The sequence below is a fragment of the Pipra filicauda genome, unplaced genomic scaffold, assembly GCF_003945595.2.
Source record: "Pipra filicauda isolate LSUMZ 115617 unplaced genomic scaffold, ASM394559v2 scaffold356_size1356884_pilon, whole genome shotgun sequence".
Classification (NCBI taxonomy): domain Eukaryota; kingdom Metazoa; phylum Chordata; class Aves; order Passeriformes; family Pipridae; genus Pipra; species Pipra filicauda.
The window spans coordinates 105,041-125,598 of NW_024104483.1; the positions used below are offsets into that span (position 1 = coordinate 105,041).

Here is a 20,558-nt window from a genome sequence, read left to right on the forward strand (position 1 = left end):
ACTTGAGAGCATAATACATACTGGACGACCCGGGAAACCAAGTTCTCCTTTGGGTCCAGTAGGTCCTATTGGTCCCTGGAAAAAAAAAAAAAAAGGTGATTACAGATCATACTGTTGACATATATTTGATTATTTCAAATAAGAGGCATAGTTTTACATCTGTGTTAAAAATAAATCAGTGACTGCCTGCAGAGAACGCACAGAATGTCCTCTCTGCTTGCTCTGCTGAGTGACCCCAGAAGTTGAGGACTGCATATAACAGTCAGCTCTGGTTTGGAAAAGATTGCCTATCTTTTGGGGCTCTCAGCCCCCTTGTAGGGTATGCAATTCGAAACTGAGTCACCACGTATCAAAGAAAAATTAAATGCATCAGTCAGTAGAAAAAAGGAAGTTAGAGATGTATGCTTTGTGCATCTCCTTTTTTCTTTTTTTTTTTCCTTTTTTTTTCTAATTATTTTTTAATTAGGCCCTGTGAGGAAATCTCTGCAGATCAGCCTCCGAATTCATACAGGCCAGGCATGTAGAAGTGCCAGGCTTCTACATGCCTCTTGCCAGCCTGGGTACATGGATTCATGGGGCTGACAGCTAAAACAGAACAGCTCCTTCTTTAGAAGGGAGTGACTGACTCATCAGGCCTCACGAAGTAATACAAGTGACTGCAAAAAGTGAGAACAAGCAGGGTTCCTGGGAAAAGTAGTCCAGGACTGTGGATGGTCTATGACTGAATATTTGCAAGCATGCAGCTTCTAGGCAGCCAGCAAGTGATCAACAAGAAGCAGTAAATCTGAGGGTTTACAAACTTTCAACTGCTGTCAGCTTCCTGAAAGTCAACAAAACCACAAGGGTCTAGACAATCTCTTTATATATGTTTCAGCATTTATGGTTTCATTTCCTTTTTTTTGGTCTGGTGAAATCCTAAGAGATACTCCTTCTTGCATTATTTGTTAAATAATCTATTTATAGATCTCACACAGATACTACTTATACGTGACAATTGATGTGTTTAATCCTTCATGTAATATCATTTCATTGAATAGTGATCTATACATTCAGAAAAACTTATCTGATTATGATGAGACAATTTGTCTTAGCATAAAACTGAAATTCATGGATTAATTGTTGCAATTTTTATTCTGCCAAAACTGAGTACTGGATTAGACTTGAAATTCATAAATGGTTAACATATGAACACATTGATTCATAACATCCCCATTGTAATCAGAATTTAAAGCTCACTAATGTCAGCTGAAATTGTTTGAAGATGGTACAACCTTTATTAATCTTCCATTTTATTTCCTGTTTGAAGGTAATTTCTGCCCATATGATCAGGGCTAATGCCTCTGTCTAAATCAGGCAAGAGATTGCTGGTGGACTCTGGCAGATGTGAACTTCAATATTGTGCCCCCAAGCTTTTGAAATGATTCAACTCACCTTTCCATGCTACCACATCCAATAATAAGGTTTGGAAAAAAAAATCCAAAATGTTATAAGGCATTTTTCTATTTCACTCTCTGGTACTTGAACCCTTAAAGAATATGCAAATCTGAACTTCAGTCAGCAGTGAAGATTAGAAACAGACTTCTTTTTTAGTTCAAATAAAGAGAAGTGTCTGATCTTGTGCTTTAACTGAGACTTCAAATAAACACTAACAATGTGAAAGTTGGCTATGTTGAGGCCACTTTTACTATTTTCTCTGTCAAAGTGCCAGCCCAGTCCTGGCAGATGTTAGTGACTCCCTGAGACAGTGGCCAGCTGTCACAGCTAGAAGTGAAAGAAGGAAGTGAGGAAGTCACAGGAGAATGCTTACCAGAAAAGGAAATTTCATTTCCAACAGAGAGTCGATTTGGGCAGACTGAGGTTCTTACTAAGGGTTCTTCTTCAATAATGTGCAATCATCTGCTTCACTGACAGGGAACAGCATAATCCAGCAGGTAAAAGATTTTAATTTCTCCTGTCGCAGGAGGTTGGATTCAGTCTGTCTCTTCTGCTTTTGTTAATGATGGTACTGACCTCCTGACTATCCCTCGTTCTCATCTACCAAACTACTACTTCTCCGTAGCATTCTGTGCTTCCAGCTTCTGTCATCCTCTCTTCTGTCCAGCTGAAGTCTCGAAAAGGAGGGGAGCAATGAGTAGGGATTTGTTTTTAAATTCTGGAAAATTGTCTATGAGTTCATTTTGGTCTAACAGCAGAGAGGAACAAGCAAGAGTCCCCAGATACCTCAAAGCTGTTCTTGGGCCTTAAAAAGAGTCTTGCGTTGTGCAAAGTGGAACAGAACCATTGTACTAAAACCTTTGATAAGTTATGCCTCGGAGTCTCTGGCGCAGTACTCTGAAGTCTGTATATTTTTTCTGCACAGGACTCACATGAAGAACAAAGGGATTTTTTTCTATGGGCTAACACCAAAATTTATCGCCCTGTTAGCATTGATAATCAAACTGGAGTTCTGCACTAAGAAGAGTAATTGGCTAAGCAAAGCCTTGAGACAGGTACTGTGTGCAAAATTTTCCTGCAGTGTAATCATTTGCATCAGTGCTGGCAAGAACTTCCTCTGAACAGCCTTGTCTGCTTGCTGAACTGTATGAAACATCTCGTGGCAGTACAAAAGGAGATGTAAACACAGAGTTTGGGGCTCACAGGAAAAGGACATGTCTATAGGATGCACAACAATAGAATGAGAGGCAATGAACACCAGCCAGAACATGAGAAATTCCAAATAAATCTAAGGAAAAACTTCTTTTACCCTGAAGGTTGTCAAATACTGGAATGTGCTGCCCAGAGAGATTGTGAGATTTCTATCCTAAGATTTGTTGAAAACTCCACTTGGTCAGTTCCAGAGTTAAACAGACTCCTTTAGGCAGTGATGTGGACTAGATCATCTCTGAAGTTCAATTCCACTAAAAATTATTCTGTGTCAAGGTGAAAGGATCGACTCATTTTGCAGTCATACAAGGAGGAGAAAAGCAACTCCCTTTCTTGTAAATCAGGATAGCCCCCTGAAGTTAAAAAAATGGTAACCCCCAGGGGGTGGTGACCCTTGGGGTTGAGCCAATGAGCGTTCCTGCAAAATATAAACATATCAACAACAAGACTGGAAAAGAAGGTGATGTAGTTGTAGCTGGAGAGGTGGCCATGTTCTAAAGCCACGAGGAGAAGGGGCAGGAGCCCCGTTGGAGGCTATGGCCCCCCCAGCCCCTGGCTGGGGGGCTACAGGGACTTGGAACAGTGTTAGACTGGGCTAAGTATGTGTAGCTAGAAAGCTGAAGGAGTTTTCTCCACCGTGAGTGGGCAGACAGAGCAGTGGCAGAAACAGCACTGACTGGAGAGCTGTGGCAGAGAGCCAGAAGAGATAAGAACTGAAGAAGCAGCAAAGCTGGCATTGCAGCCAAGGAAGAGAGACACAGAGAAATGTCTGATGGAGACAGAGCAGGACTAAGCTCTACAGAGAGAGAGAGCTTAGGTAAGAACTGAAACCAACCCCCCAAAACTCCTTGGAGACCCCTCCTAGAGAGGAGGGGTGGTGGACTCCCACTTGAGAGGAGTCTCGAAGTGCAACATGCACCAGAGAGACAGAGAAGAGCTGAGAAGCTCAGGCGTCCTGGAAAGCTGGACCAGGATGGCCACAATGGAATGCGGAGGAGGGCCTCGCCCTCCCGCTGTTGCTGCTAAGCTAGCAGCCTGACAGAGCATGGGAGCTCTGCAAGGGAGTTTGAATCCCCTGAGGATAGGGACTGTCATGAAGGCTTCTGCACTTCGTGATATGACGTGGTGAAGCGACCTTTGTCCCAGTGAACACAGCCCATGGAAGAGAAAGACCCTCGCTTGGAGTCAAAGGGCCGAGAGGAGCTTGGAGACCCCCCCGTGTGTAATGAAAAGAGATCCAGCTACAGCTGCTGCATGGAGGAAGAGAGACTGCTGCCCTAGAGAGACTGCTGCTCTGAGAGTAGAAAAGATCTTTCTTTTTCCCTTCTGGACTTTTACTGAAGGGGGAAGAGATTGATCCATTGTAAATACTGATTTATTATAGGAGAGATAGTTAAGATTGTATATGATGTATTACAATATTTATTTGTACAGTGTTTGTAATATAATTCCCTTTCCCCCCATACTGAGTCTCGTGTTTGTGTCTGGAAAACCCATTTCACACTGCTCTGAGTTGTGGGAGGGGGGTTTGGACTTGAGAACTGGACTTAGGGGCTCTCAAACCACGACACCCCCTTAGGTATTCTGATACGCAGTAATTAAGAAAGCTGTTACTTAGCACATCTAGTTAGCCCCTTTTAAAGACTACAGAAACTGATGTCAAAATCTCCTACACACCATGGTGCGCAGAAGTGTCAACACCTACTAACATTTACTTAAGCACAACAGCAACCAGGCTACATCAAAAGCAGAAGCAAAGAAACACTGGATATCCTTGATCTTTGGAATACTAGACTAAAAGAAATTGGTGCCCTGAGTCTTGGCAATTATTCTTATTTTATAACTAATTTCTTGTGCTTTCACACAACATTCTGCATCCAGTCAAAAAGTATCAGACCAAATACGTGAAAGAAGGCCTCTAAATCCTGATTTTGGTATATGGTCTGACTCTACTGCCTGAAATCCAGCTTTCTCAGAATCCAAGGCACTTGCAAATTATTGACACCAATAGAAATTGAGCTGACACAGTGAGTTGTTTTAATGTAAATCATAGAAACAGAATAATTTAGATAGAAAAGGACCTTTAGAGATCCTCTAGCACAACCTTTCGCTCAAAGTAAGACAAACTTTTAAGTCGTGCCGCTCAGCACCTTGTTCCACAATCCACTTTCTCTCTGGGCACCTATTTCTGTGTTTAACCACTTTTACTGTGCATTTTTTTCTTTAATTGAAATTTTCTTTTCTGGAACTTGTGATTTTTGTTACTTGTCTTTTTCCTGTCCACCTCTGAGAAGGACCTGACTTTGTTCTATAATTTCCTTTCATGCTGCAGCAGGGAGCAATTAGAGCTCCTCTCAGTCTTTTATTTCAGGGCTAAACAAACCCAGTTCGCTCAGTCATAAGTTCTGTAAGGTTCTAGCTCTGATGATATATCACTGTCTGTTTAGATAGTAATAGATACATTCGTGCTACCAGAATTTAAACTCTGCATCAAGTCAGTAGTTTGCAGCACCACCCATGTAATGACCACATTCTTTTCTGAAGGACATTTGTGATAAATAAATAATTGTGATTCGTGAAACAAATGGGTGATTACATCAAAATAAAACAGACCCTTACAGGGTCAAAGGGCCCTAAAACCTCCCCACTATCCTAAGAATAAAATATGGTAGAACTTTAAATCTTTTAGGCACCTGTTGGTCCAAGAACGCATGAATTAGGACCAGTTGTAGAGATAACCATTTAGCTTTAGCTGTAAGAAAACCCATATATTAAATGCTTAGCAAAAAACTGTAAAATGTATATGTATATGATATAATTAATATGCATGAGGTAGCTAAGATAAATGCCAAATGTACACTGTAGTGTGTGTGCAGATTTGGGAAATTTGTCCCCATTTCTGTCACCCAGCCGGCTGCTTGCTTTTACCATATAATAAATTCCTATTCAAAAACTTATAGAAACAAGACTTTGTTTATCACAACACTGATCACCCTGAAGCAGGAATACTCCATATCATCCCTTCTCAGAAGGAATGAAAAGCAAAACCAAACTACCTTTACATTCACTAATATCTGTAAAACCAAATCAAAATTAAAAAAAACAAGTGCCACTCATCTTTGGAGTCGACTTACCATTGGTCCCGCCGGTCCCACCACTCCAGCTTCACCCTGTTGAGAACAGACACACAGAGAGAAATGACATGGAGAATTTCTACAATGTCTAGCAGAGGTAGGTGGTAACAAGGCCACCAAACATTCTGGAGGAACATCTCACAGTATTAGCTCACCTTCTCTCCTTTTCTTCCTATTAATTCAGTTAAAGATCCATCAGCAGCAATGATAGCTCCCGGTTCTCCCTTTTCACCCTGCAATTATCAAAGTAATTACTGTTTACAAAGCAGTTCTCAGTGAATCAGAAGAAGTCAAAACAGCATCACTGCTGTCTGAAGCATGACAGATTAGTCATACTGTAATATAAAAAATAAAGTTATATCAGTGTGAGTAGGGTAAAGATGGATTCTGGGGGAGAAAAGGGATGGTCTTTCTTAAAACATAATAAAGTACATAAAAATATCACCCTGAGATGAATAAGTACATATTTTTTTAAAAAGACTTTAAATTACTCTCCATAGAGTAACTATGTGAAACATGGTGTGTTCACAAAAGATCTCTGCAAAAGGCAAAACACGCTACTGGTGTCTTCTTGTCTACCATCAGCTTAGACAATGGTCAGCAAATCCTGCTGGAAATGTAAAATCTTGATAGAACAGTAAATGTCCTGATTTTACTATCACAAAAGCATGAATCATTCTCTCTATATGCCTGGCAAGATGCAGTTTCATTGACTTTAATGAAGACCAATTCCCAGCATTCAAATTGTGACCCTCTGCATTCCACTTCCACAACCAAGAATTATCACTTCTTGGTGCTAGCATATAGTTAGTTCCCACTCTGGATCTTCAGCTGTAACTTTCCTCTTCCTAACTCGGGCATCTTGGCACAACACCTTTCCCAAGATCTCATGGAAGAAATCTGGCTTGAAACTAACACTTGCATTGGTGATTAAAATGACAGCCCAGGTTATAGCGCTTTCATTGAGCTGTAAGTGCTATGACTCAGTTCCTCTCACAGGTTCTTAAATCTTTGGTGTCTTCGAAGTCTCTTTGAAGACACTTTGGATATCTTGGAGTCTCCCTAAGGCTTGGTTGGCTTCACTGACTTTATCTTCAATGAGATTTTATTGACCTGATAATTGAATTTCATGATCTTTAAAGTAAAATGCTCCTAGTGTCTGTACAGCTTCATTGTGGTTTCCACCTTCATCAGTCTTGAGCATAATCTGGTGTTCATGCCTCAAAAACAGCCTCAGATACATCATTATGTCTTTGGTGGATACAAAATATAATGGCTTCAAAGGTTTGAGTTCTTACCAGTGTGGACAGTAGAAGCCAAAAAAAAGAGCCAACTAAAAAACGAAAGTAAAAATCCCCACAAACCAAACCAAAACCCATACAACCAGTTTCAAGGTTAAGCTTGATCATTTTACGCACTCTGTAAAAGAACAGGAAACCTTATGACAAAAATGGACTGCTATTTGCGGCCTGAGATGTTTCCTTCTGAATAACGAAGATGCTTTTCATCTACAATCCCATTTCTAACCACAGTTAACCATTTCTAAGTCTTCCTTGTGAGAAAGTGTGGTCAGCTACTTAGAAAGAATAAGCTGAAAGTGTTTTTGTTTTTATTTTTTTATCCCCAAGATATTAGATGTATCTCTACCCTGCTTCCTGCAGATGGATGAGAAGGGGAAGAAAACCAGAACAACTGCAATATTTACAAACTAGAAGAGTCGGCCTTTAGTAACATCCCAGGAATGCTATAAAATACACACTTTTTATGAAGAAATAAGAGAAAGGATCCTAAAAAGAGAGCTCTCCAAGTCTTACACGTTCTTTGGGAATTGAAAACTGCAGCCTTCATTCTGTAGGCAAAGGAGGAGGAAAAGATCAATCTTTTTTTATTTGGCCTTTTGAATAGGATCCCGGAGTGTCAACACAGCAATCAGCTGGCAAGAAGAGGTCACTTCATGTTTAAGTTTATGCAGACTTAATTGATAAGTGCACACTGCACTCCAGAATTTCAACGTGGGGGCAGGAACATTAGCTCCTGGTGGAATTATATCAAGGGATGTTGTTTAGCACTTTCAATTTCCACCTAGTAAATTTTTCACATGAATTTATTAACATCACAATCCCTACTAAAGTTAGAATCATTAAACTTTTAATGTCACTAAGTATTTGCCATCTAAAACATTTCCCAGCATGTACTTTTCCCTGTGCATGTTCTTATACCTGTTGTCCTTTGGGTCCTTGTGATCCAGGCAAACCAGTATCACCCTTTGGTCCCCGAGGGCCCTATGCAAAAACAAGCACATAAATCCATAGTGATATCTGCTGAGGATATGGAGCTAGGCCATGTAATTTTCAATAACTGGCAAACTGGAACTTAAATCACTCTGGTTGCAATCTAAGAATTCTTATAGGACTAAATTGCTCTTTGAATCATATTATTCCCTAAACCAAGTATCACATAGGGAGAATCTGTTAGAAAGAACAAAATGAAAAATCTCTGATGTTTATCACAGTGTAGATGATACACACATTCACAAAGGGAAATATGCAAACATTAATAACAGTGGAAATTCAATGCAAAATTCTCTATTTCCTCCATACTCTATTCTCTCCCTCCATGATCTTTCAGCCAGACTGATTTTCAACAGAATTTCTGAAACTATATTTTTAACAGTATGTTAAAAAAAAAATTATCTGAAACAGAGGTTATCTATTTGAAAACAAGATAATTTCTTTATCTGTTCATGGTGAAAGCATTCCACTCAGATTAAACTGTGCTTTACAATCCACCATTGTAAGTGCATTCAGAAGCAATTTTTTTTTACCCACCAAGAACTAAACTCAAGTCTACATGATTTCTACATGATTCCATAAATGACAGAGAAACCACGAATTTGTTATACCACTTTCTAAATGGTATCAGCTCTTTTTCAAATGAGAAGTATTTTTAAGGAGTTTTTTCCTTCTTTCTTTGGTTTCCTATGCAGACCACAATACCCAGGACTCAATAAACAACCTTGTGTAGAATTTTGGAAAATTTGCCAGCATTTTGTTAACATCTTTTGTCAGCTTTCCCAGTTTTCTACTTAGTTATTCTCAGGCAAAAGACAAAGAATCCTTAGATACTATGCATGCTCTGAACTGTAAAAAAATCATAACAAGGGAAAATAATTCCATCATGTTACATAGAATATGAATACAATAGTATGATCAATAGTATCTGAAGTTATAAGCTAAATAAACACAGAATCATAGAATATACTGAGTTGGATGGGACCTACAACGATCATTAAAGTCCAGTTCCTGGCCCTGCAAAGGACACCCCAAGAATGATACCATGTTCCTGAGAGCATTGTCCAAATGTTCTTGAAATCTGTCAGGCTTGGTGCTATGACCACTTCCTTGTGGAGCCTGTTCCAGCACCCAACCATCCTCTGGGTGAAAACCTTTTTCGTAATATCCAACCTAAACCTCCCCTGACACAGCTTCATGCCATTCCCCAAGTCCTGTCACTGGTCACCAGAGAGTAGAGATCAGTGCCTGCCACTCCTCTTCCTGTCATGTGGAAGTTGTAGATTGCAATGAGGTCTCCCCTATCTCCTCTTCTCTAGGCTGAACAGACCAAGTGACCTCAGCTATTCCTTGTATGGCTTCCCCTCTAGACCCTTCACCATCTTCATTGCCCTCCTTTGGACACTCTCCAATAGCTTAATATCTTTCTCATATGGTGGCACCCAAAATTGCCACAATATTCAAGGTGAGGCCGCACCAGTGCATAGCAAAGTGAGACGATCCCCTCCCTCAACTGGCTGGTGATGCTTTGCCTGATGCCCCCCAGGACAGGGTTGGCCCTCCTGGCTGCCAGGGCACTGCTGACTCATATTCAACTTGCCATCAACCAGGATCCCCAGGACTCTTTCCGCAGCACTGTTTTCTAGCATCTCATTCCCCAGTCTGTATGTATATCCAGCGTTGCCCCATCCCAAGTACACAATTGGGCACTTTCCCTTGTTGAACTTCAAGTGACTGGTGACTGCCCAGTCCTCTAATTTGTCGAGGTCTTTCTGCAGGGCCTCCATGTCTTTGAGGGAGTCAACTGCTCCCCCCAATTGTTTATCATCTGCAAACTTAGTTAGCATCCCTTCAAGTCCTGCATCCAAGTCATTTATGAAGATGTTTTTATATGTTTGCATGGTGTGGCAGTCTGAACACAACCGGTAGGTAGCATAGAATAAGGCACCTTTTGATACTATGGTTGCACAATTCTTACATGGTAGCCCTGGCACATTATTGTAAAAACATCATAAATGTTTCCTAAAGTATAAAATAAAACGTGTATGTCTCATAGGGCTTTACTGTATTCTGTAGTGGTAACAAAAAAAAACCTAAATAACAACACAATCACATATACATGCAAAGATAACTTTTAGAAGTCCATTTGCTCCATTTGTTTCTCCTTTATTGCATAGGTCTTTCCTTAGGTAGTAATTTTTCTTCAATTACATCTTGATTTAAACTACAGAACTGACGTTGAGATAAGCATATCAGAGTATACTTCATTTCCAACAGAGTAAATTTCTACCAAAGCTGGCAATTCCACAAAGACCTGCCATCTCCCATATGAAAATTCACTAGACTTTGTGCAAATTGTGTACAATACAAATTTTTAAAAATATTAAACTAAATTGAAAAAAACTTAAATCCAAGGAAATTAATACTTACAGGAAATCCTGGTGGACCTGGCTTTCCATCTGGCCCCTGCAAAATCAAAACCCCCACACCTTTACAAACACGTATTACAGACTTGCAAAACAGAATATGTGTTTTTCATATATTGTGTGATTTGTGAATATCAACTCATCTGCAACTGAATTAACAACTTCCTTCAGTCAATGGTAAAGTTGTGAATGTTCTGCTATGCTCTATGCTTCTAACTAAGCATTTATGTTCAAAAACTGAAGAAACAGCGATTCAGAAAAGGCTGAAAAAAAGGTGACAGTTTCCAGATATGAAAGGCATGCAACCATAATTCAGCCTTCTTTGAATCTTTTCCAGATGCCAGCACAGAGACCACAATAGCCTGCCCACAGTTGCCATTTTTCTCCCGGATGTCTGCGGATAAAAAATAGAGTGTGTAATAGGCTGTGAATAGAAACGTGGATTGGGATCTGTACTGGGCATATTGTCCTGCTGTGATAACTGCAGAGAGACACTTCAGTTCTAGTTCAGATCTAGATCTAGAATAGCAGGATTTCTATTATGCTACCCACTATGAGCCTGCACCTCTTTCCTGACTGGGGTGAGCTCAGAGGCTGAGGTTCAAACCTTTCCCATTGCAACTGTGCTTCAAGCTGCAGGACCTGCTTCTTTTTGTCAACGCTCTTTAGGGATGTGACTCTAACAGCTATTACAAATCCACGCATTTCTGCTGTAGTTGAATGGCAATTACCTGTAGTAACAGAGCTCACAAAAGAGGGCCCATACTATCCTGCCATCCTATTATGTCCAGGGATTAGGAGAGTCAGTTAGGAAACACATCTTCCATGAAAACAGTTTTACCATAAGCGCAGCTGGCTGCAACCACAATAACATGAAGTTGTTCTATCGTGTAACAAGTGGGAAAGAGCCATGCTAGACTAGCAGATGAAGGTTACATGCTGTTGTTGGAGCTAATGCCCTTCTTTCCTGTTCAATGACAGACTTAGTAAATATTTGTTTGGGGACAGATGTATTAATAAGATATATGTTTTTTTCAGACTTTGGCTATGTTGAGTAAAATTCTGCTATTGGCTATGCACATTCTGGCTTTCCTTATTTCATCAGGGATTGAATATGACGGAGACAACTGTGCTCACAAACAAGAAAAAAAGATAAAATAAAATAAAATACACAATGTCCACAAATGAAACTAGCTGTGAAGGAAGTTCCTTAATTTGTGGGGGTTAAGATTTTGCAAAGTGCAACACTTTTGGGCAAGTTTGAATAGACTCCACAGCTTGGAAAAGGTAGATTTCTGTTTGGATCCAGTCCTAGGAACCTGAAATCATTACCAAAAAGCATTCAGAATTTCAAATATTTGACTGAACTATTTTGGAGCTAACTGCAAAACAGAACCTGATCATCACATCTCTTTTATCTCACAAAATTCCCAGTTTTTCATCCCAGCTCTAATTGCTGTGAGACTTAAGTCATACACAGGAGCCTAGCATTGCTAGTTGCAGTCTCAAGCAGAAATGACCAAAATACTTCCATCCCAACATTTTGTGACTTGAAAAACAAGAAGCGAAAAAAATGGGACAAATGCTATGGAAATCTTGGTCCCTGTTTTTTGAACAGTTATACATTTCTGTGATACTGAACATATAGCTCAGAATCAGAGATAAGCCAATTTTTTTATTTCACACAAATGTGTAAAAGTAATTTTTTCACACAGAATTCAGTTCTACCCTAAACTACTTCTACAGAGTTTAGTGCTGAGGTTAGCAGGAACACAATCTTAAAGCACAGGAAACTCATCTCTAGTTGATACTTAAAAGGAGAGACTGAAGACAGAGCAAATCTGAAAATTTAACAAAGCAGTGTATACTCACTGGAGGCCCAAGCAGTCCTTTAATTACAGTAAAATTAAACATTCCATTTGTGTCATTGAGTAGTAACTAAAAAAAGGGATTAAAAAAGAGGTTATTTCAAATTGATTATCTAAGGCACATACATTTTTAGAAATGTACAGAAAATTATCTTTTTATAACTATGGCTACAGTGAGGGCTCTTTACTTCTAATTTTGTTATACATTAGGAATAACAAAACAGAATTTGTTTTACATTTCTTCAGTAAGGATCTCAGAATGCTTTCGAAAATTTAATTAACTCTCATTTTTAATTTGAAAGCTATGACACCAAATATTGCTGCCTGAAGTCACTTCTCCTCTACAAGACAGAGATCGAAATGAAGATTTTATATTCCAATATGTCACTGGCATTCTAAGAATGAATCAGCCTGACCAAACTCATTCTGTTGTAGAATTGAAGCTAGAATTATATTCTGGCATGTCTGCATCACACCACGCAGTGCCATGCAGTGATTCTTAAGTAAGCTCTGATCACACTGCTGCGTCTGAAACTAGCTTGGATCCCCCAAACAGTATAGTCCCTTGGATGTGGAGCAGCACCTATGCTAATCAGTTCTGAGTTTCAAGATCCCTGAACAGAGCAGTATAATAGCAATGCTATTATTCCTATCCTGGAATTAGTGAGCTCAGCATCAGCCCAGGATTTCTGCATAATTCCATCACAGTATCATAATAATGAAGGTGGACAGGGACTTTTGGAGCTCTGGTCCAACACTCTTCAATGCAGGTCTGAATGGATCAGGTCACTCAAGGCCTTGTCTAGTTAAATCCTGAACACCTCTAAGGATGGAGATGCCACAATTCTTCTGGGCAGTCAGTTCCGGTATTTGATCATCATCAGGGTAAAAAAGTTTTCACTTGGAATTTCCCTTGTTCCAACTTGGGTCTGTTACATCTTATAATATTACACCTCTGAGAACAGGCTGCTTCCATCTTCTCTGTATCTTCTGATTAGGTAATTGTAGACAGCAGCAAAGCTTCTCCTTAGCCTGCTGTTCGCCAGGCTGAGCAGACCCAGTTCTGTCTGCACTCCGGTCCCCTGAACATCTTGGCAGCCCTGCATGGGCTTGCTCCATTATGTCAGTATCTTTCTTGTGCTGGGGATCTCACAGCTGGACACAGTACTCAGAAGCAGTCTTATGAATGCCAATCACAACTCTCTGAGTCCATCAATTAGACAATTTTCCACGTATTTTATCATCCTCTTATTGACTTCATATGCCATCTGTTTGGTTATAGCAAGACTGTGGGAGAATGTGGGTCTACAAATTCCAGGAAAATTCCAGTGCCCATCCCTTGTCCACAGAGAAGCAAGGATTTTAATCAGGAATGAGCTGCCATTAGTAAATCCATGTTGGCTGCTCCCTATCAGATTCTTGTCCTGATATTACGATTAGGCTTTCATTTTGGTTTCAGATAGCTACTGTTCTGGTTTAAATAGGTGTTCCCAATGTTATATCATATGGTCTTACAGTACAATTCAAGACTGACAATATGTAAGTGCTGATGCCACATAAATGTTCTAGGTGAAAAGATGTCCTTAGTGTCTTTGTCCTTTGTTTAATTTCTTTCACTCCAACAGTCCCATTGGACACTTTAGCCTTGTTTTGGATTCAGAAGTACATGCTGAATCTTCTTGGAAGCTTCAACTTGTGCATTTGCTTAACAGGCAAGCCATGCCGTCCAATTCTATATAAGGCTCTATATGAAGTGCTATATTCCCATTCCATGCAGTGAAAATCTGAATTTCACAAGGCCAAGGCAGGGCATGCCTTCAGGTGCCAGGGATTTACTTAGCACATGAATAAACATATTGTCACTGAGGTATTGTGAAATCTGAATGCCTCTTTTTCTGCCTGTTACCATGTGCAGATCAATGCTATCAGATCACATTCTTTTCCAACATTTGTTATGAATACAGTATCCAGGAACTGAGTTTAAAGCTACCCTGCTTTGAATAAGAGGTTTGACCAGAGATCACTTCCAATATTCTTATGAGTCTGAATACTATTTTTCTAATCTGGTGTGTGAAGTAGGACACAAAAGAGGACAGACCTGCTTGGCCACATCACACATCTTATGCTATGCTATGCTAGGCTATGCTATGCTATCCTATCCTATCCTATTCTAAGTTATCCTATCCTATCTTATCTGAGCATGGCAGTGTACGGTCAACTTTCTGTGCTTTAAGGTCATATTGGCACGATTCATGCAGCTAAAGCTTGTTAATTTTAGTGGGTGCTGCTTCCCACTCCCTGTCCTCATGTTCTACAAAAACCACTGGAAAATTGTCAAATAAAAAGGCAGTTTAAATCCTGCAGACAGCAATCCATGTCCCAGCCTTCATGAGCTCTGCTACATTGCTTCAGGGGTAGTGCGGTGCTGTTGGTCCCACTCTATTTCCAGTTGTATATTGCCCAGAAAGGGAACAGGACATGGGCTGCGACATTAATGACATTAATAAAAGAGTCCTGCTGCTGCAATCATTCTGCTTTATCTACAACTGGTGGCAGAAATCCAGGAGCCCTGGGTTTACGCTGTCTTTTCATTGTGGAATTACTCAGTATTCATTGTTTTTGGGCTCAATCCAAACTATACTGAAGTCAGTGGAAAGAATCCCAAAGACTTTGCTGAGCTTGGGATCAGGCACATTGTATATTTTATAAACAGAGTTGATCTGCAAATGGAAATTGTGGTTGGAAGTCAGAAACTGTACATAATGCTGAAGAAGATTTGAAAACACAGGGTTCAAGAGTGATGATTAGAGAAAAAGACTGTACTCTTCACCACCTCCTCCAGGTGTAGAGTTATTTATGTTTGGGTGTGAAAATAGCTTTAATATCAACAATCCAGCAATATAACTCTTCAACATATCAAATTAGTTCAGAAAGTGAAGACTACAAAGTAAGGAGAACCTTGTTTTAATATTTTCATCACTGTTATGTTTTAGGATGATTGTCTGGCTTGGGTTCTAAGTAAACCTTCAGCTTTGTACCCAAATGGCATGAATATGGCCTAATTAGAATTACAGAAAGAACACAGGGAACAAAATATTTTGACTTTTACTTTACACACTTAACATTAACCTTTATTCAGGACTTTCTCCAGGACTTTTGTTTCTATGGATGAATAATGGCAGCCAAATATAATTGTTTAAAAGTTTGAAATTTAAATCCAATAACATTTCTCTGTTTGAAATTACTTCTGTACTACGCCTAACTACATTTGTGTGATAAAATCATAGCAACAATTAATATGGTTTTCTGGTTATCCATTCATGAAAATGCACTGAGTATCAGAGACTATGCTTTAAAAGAGTGAAATAGCCAATAAAGGATGAGAAATACCGATTTTAGTGTTTTGGAATATTGAAGAGCAGCAAACAGAGGGACACTTTTTAAACAGGACAGGTCAGAGCAGACTTCCTGACCAGTCACAGGAGGCAACAGAGAAGGTGGCGAGGATGGGAAGCCCCCTGAGACCCACAGTGCTGGTGGGTACTGCAGAAGCCTGGAAATGGATAGGTTACACTACAGACCTCAGTTCTATCTTACCATGTATTTTTACTGTGTTAGAAGTGGTTCCTGAAGGCCAAATCCCCTCAGTTCACATAGGGATCAAGTTAAATGAGGAGGAAAACAAGGTCCACTTTTCAGTGCAGTTCAGTCAATGTGCTATTGGCCACATGCTGGGGAGGCCTGGCCCTGAGCCACAGCTGTCCACACCAGGTCTTAATATTTCAACAATACTGAAAGTGCTTTACTGCTTTTATTTTGGTCAAGAAACATAGAATCTGCTTAGTTGTAGCCACACAGCCCTTTCTAAGAAAACATCCTTCCAACTCTGACAGAGTAGTCCACTGGAATTCCATAGCTTGAGAACTATTTGTCCTTGGCTATACAATGGTTAAATGAATGGACTAAATGACCCTGACCTGGGGAGCGATCTCTCTAACTGCCCCATGGTTCACTTAAATCGCTGAATTGATCTCTGCTGCTCTACCCCACATCAAGCCAATATCCACATTACAACAGCTGGCACTGGTATTTATTTTAGTTCTGCAATTCCAACTGCCATTGATAGGTCTACTTGCAAAAGTTCTTTCTGTATCTGAAGCAAACTATGAAAGATGAGAGACTGAGCCAACAAAACACACTTGGAAAATTTAACCTTCTATCTCAGCAAATGTATAAAATGTCCTGCTCTTACACAAACATTTGTGAGGTAGGCAGAATTCAATGTCATACATAGTGACATATACTTCCACACTTGTTTAATTAACTGTATCAAAATCCAGTACAGCAAGTCCTCAGAGAAATCATATGATTAACAATACAAAGGATTTGAAGCATATTAGGCTCTTGCTGTAACTCCCCAGAACACCTGTTTGCTACAGGTATATGAAGCCATCTATATTATGCTCCCTATTTTTTAAGAGAGCTTACTTCTAAAAATCCAAAGCATTTAGAGAAGGAAATGGGCTTCTGTATGGATTTGTAATACACCTAATGCAATACAACTTCTATCAGGCTCTATACATTTCTGTAATGTGTGGTAAAGGTAGTTCATACAGTAGTTCAGGAGAATTCACAGGATGCACACTAGGTTTCTTCAGGATGCACGCTAGGTTTCTTCAGACATAGCTATACACTACACAGATGTGTGGACTGTGACTATCATGTGTTAGGGAGCCGTGCAGCCTCCAGCAAACTAGTGTCATTAGTTTGCTATGTCAGCTTCAGCAATATTTTTTACATTTCATATACATTTTCTCCTCCCTCTGAGGCTCTCACAGTGTTTTTTTCAAGTATAAATGAACTAAGGAGCAACACACTGAGGTTTATAATTACTGCAAACAGAGCTGTTTAATCACTGATAAGAATTAAGGCCCCACAGTGGCACTGGGGCAGGGCTGTGAGAAAGAACATGAAGTTTGCATGAGCATTTCTATCACAGCTATTGAGGAATTCCCTAGAAACTCCAACAGAAATGTTTGAATAAAGCTTGGATAAAGTGTAGAGCTGGTGACAGTCCCATTTTGAGCAGGACTTCAAACTAGATGATCTTCACACAGCTAACATTTCTGTGAATCTACACGGAAATGTATCCTGATTTCTGCTCATCTACAACTCAGGATCCAAGATCCTGAGATTCTGCATGGAATCCCAGTAAATTTAATAAAGAAAACAATTTTTTTGGGACTGGTGATGTGGCCTATGGGATGCTATATTTGTTCTCAGTAGCAGAAACCTGAGTGAAAGCCTAGTTATTTCAGTCAAAAAAAGGTTATGTGCAGTTCAGCTTTATGATAATGTTGGAGTCAAGTTCCCCCTAATACAGATATCTCAGCTGGACACTTTCCCTTCTCGCAATCAGAAATTGCTTCTTACTGCCCTTCTATGCATTCCTATGGACAAGTCTGGCTGTTTCAGGCACCTCCACCTCTCAGAGGTGAAGTTTCCTGCAATCACTCACATTTTCTCCAGATCTTAATGTCACATCAAGCCAACTACAAGGATTTTTGTTGTAAGCTTGAAATGGGGTTAATCCTAATCTCTAGCCTTCATTACTGCTAATAGTATTGCTTTGCAAAGGCTGATATCCACAAAGCAAAACTAACTGAAAATGTACGTGCATCTAAAGGATACTGGAGAGTTTTTATGAGTTGCTAGTATTTTATCCTCTGGTGCTTTTGGCTCTTGCTTCCACAACGGAATCAGTGCTCTCGTTTGTATAGTGGACAACTGTCAGAAAACACTTCTCTCCCCTACATACTGCTGTGTCTTGAGCACTTTGCTTAGTTAAACATTCCCAGTTTTGTATTTCTATGTTGATTTTTATTTGATGTTCACAACTCCTGCAGAATCACCTGAAGAGTTTGTGAGGGGTATGTAAGGTCTTTGCCCACTTTCTTTCTATTTAACCTTTTCAAAACAAATCCATTTGATACAGAGACATATTGAGATTCTTTCGTTTTAAGGAGTAAACTTATGACCTGAATATCAACATCATAACTGCCAGTTTGTTAACCAGCTGAGCCCTCTTCTCTGTAAGATGAGTTACATACTTCAGTGCCTGACAAACATGCTTACCTCAGGTATTGCTATGACCGGTCCTGGTGGTCCTGGTGGTCCAGGTGGTCCCACAATACTGTTCCCATTCTCTCCTGGTTCACCCTGTTTCAAAAGCATTACATGTGGAAAACCTATATACCAAGTACTACATTTCACATAGGTTTTTTGGAAAGAATGAAATCCACACAATCTCACCTGAGGTCCTGGGTCACCCTTCTCCCCTTTTGGACCCTGTGTGCAGTAAAAAAAAAAAATTATCATAAGTGATTTAAAAATAAAAATTGTGAAATATGCTTTTTTTAGCTTCACAAAAAGTGCAACAGCAAGTTGCAGGTATGGAATGATCATGATCAATCCTCAGCTCTCTCAAACCACACATAGGGCCAACTGGTTTCAACTAAGACCTTCTGAGAATCTGATGTTTAAAAGTATTTCCCAGAATTTTTGACAGAGTTCACAGACAACCAGAAGAAAATGGGCAAAAAACATTTAATTAGTTGGGAATTAATTCAATGAACCTTTCTTTCACTGCACTGAAATCAGCCATGCCTGGCTGTGCTGTCCTTTTCTAGCATTAACCACATCAGTTGTGTCTGGGATTTCCCAGTGGACCGGACAGAGGAACACAGGGGACCTAAACTGTCATCTTTCAGGCAGGTTATTTCTAAGCTTGATCAACTCACTGTGCTGGGGATGCAGACAGTTTGTCTGGCACGAGTGAGAGAAAGGCGTCGGGGGACCTGTGGGACTTCCCAGGCAAAGCGCTCTGTAATCCTCGAGGGTCTTAGGCATGAGAAATACATTAAAATCACCTATGAGCCTGTTAGCTTTCCTCTAATTAAAAGCAGAGCTGATTTCTGAATAATTAAAAGCAGAAGGAGCATCAAGGAATCAGAACTAGCCACTAGAGATGCCTTTATCACTTCTGATTGATGAGGGAGACATGGGCAAGGGACACTCCGCTCCTGTGTTTGGTGTCTGAGGTAATTGTTCCAGGTTAAGCAGGACAAATGCTGCCCCAGCTCTCCACACATTGTTAGCAAGTACTGTTATGGCTCCTGCTAATCCCTAAGACATAGGTTTGGGAGCCAGTGTGTCTTAGGTGATCACAGGTTATGATAACCCTACTCACCACACCTCCGGGATGCCCAGCAATGCCAGGAAAGCCTGGTTTTCCATCTGTGCCCGGCATTCCCTGTCACAACAAATATATTGTTATTCTCTCTAAATTGTATTGAGTTTCACACAAGCAGGATGCTGCCACTCTGGGGAGGGACAGATATGGTTCTGAATGGACTAACAGGCAGGTTTGGGGGAGCATCTATGGAGTCAGTATTATCTCATTAGTCATCTGCTCTTTCCACTCCTCCTTCTCTTTCACCGTCTCCAGAGCAGGGTTGTGTTTTTTAATGCAGCTTCAGTCATTCTTCACTGCTCCCACCTCTGGTTAGCAAAAGAGTGAATTTTGTTGCTTTCCCCAAAATACATTTGGTGATTTATTTCCATCCTTCAGTTAGGTGACTCTCAGGCTGGAGGAAGAGAAGGGAGAGGCATTTCAGGAGTTGGTATGTGGGGCAAAAAGGTTTGATAGCCCCTGCCGTAGTTAAATATAGGACTGTATATGACTGCTAGGAATCTGACAGTCACACTATTCCATGGGAAAAACAGAAGCAGAAATGATAATGCAGAAAAAAATGGATAAAAGAAGGCTCTTAAAGGACCATATAAACAGTGAGCTACAGTTTTTGCATGCTTTTCTCTGTGTCGTATGAAAGAGCAAAGGAAATGACACAGAGCAGCCTAATGATTCATCCAAGTGACCAATTAGCCCTATTTGGTTTTAGTAGGGGGGCTATTTTTTGTTTGTTAGATTGGTGGGGGTTTTTTTGGTGTTTGTTTTGTTTTGTATGGTTTTTTTTTTTGTTCGGCTTAGAGGATTTTTTTGCATTTTTTTTGTTTGTTTAGTTGGTTTTTTGTTTGTTATTTTAGAAAAAGGCTGTTTTGGTTCTAGCCTTTTGGTCTGCTTCAAGAAAATATTTTTGGGGTTTTTACAGTAGATAGTAGCAGCATAAGAGATTT

At 40.0% G+C, this 20,558-nt stretch overlaps 1 protein-coding gene across 1 annotated transcript in view; it reads right to left on the bottom strand.

Annotated features, from left to right (window-relative positions):
• Nucleotides 1-20,558, bottom strand: part of LOC114001849 (collagen alpha-1(XV) chain-like) — a 125,951-nt gene that overhangs the window by 21,255 nt on the left and 84,138 nt on the right. Inside the window, exons 19-27 of the mRNA XM_027747395.2 lie at nucleotides 19,612-19,674; nucleotides 18,675-18,710; nucleotides 18,498-18,581; nucleotides 12,367-12,432; nucleotides 10,499-10,534; nucleotides 7,997-8,059; nucleotides 5,933-6,010; nucleotides 5,778-5,813; nucleotides 22-75 (exon numbers count right to left, since the gene is read on the bottom strand). Of these exons, the coding sequence (XP_027603196.2) occupies nucleotides 22-75; nucleotides 5,778-5,813; nucleotides 5,933-6,010; nucleotides 7,997-8,059; nucleotides 10,499-10,534; nucleotides 12,367-12,432; nucleotides 18,498-18,581; nucleotides 18,675-18,710; nucleotides 19,612-19,674 (516 nt within the window). The remainder of the gene's footprint in view (nucleotides 1-21; nucleotides 76-5,777; nucleotides 5,814-5,932; nucleotides 6,011-7,996; nucleotides 8,060-10,498; nucleotides 10,535-12,366; nucleotides 12,433-18,497; nucleotides 18,582-18,674; nucleotides 18,711-19,611; nucleotides 19,675-20,558) is intronic.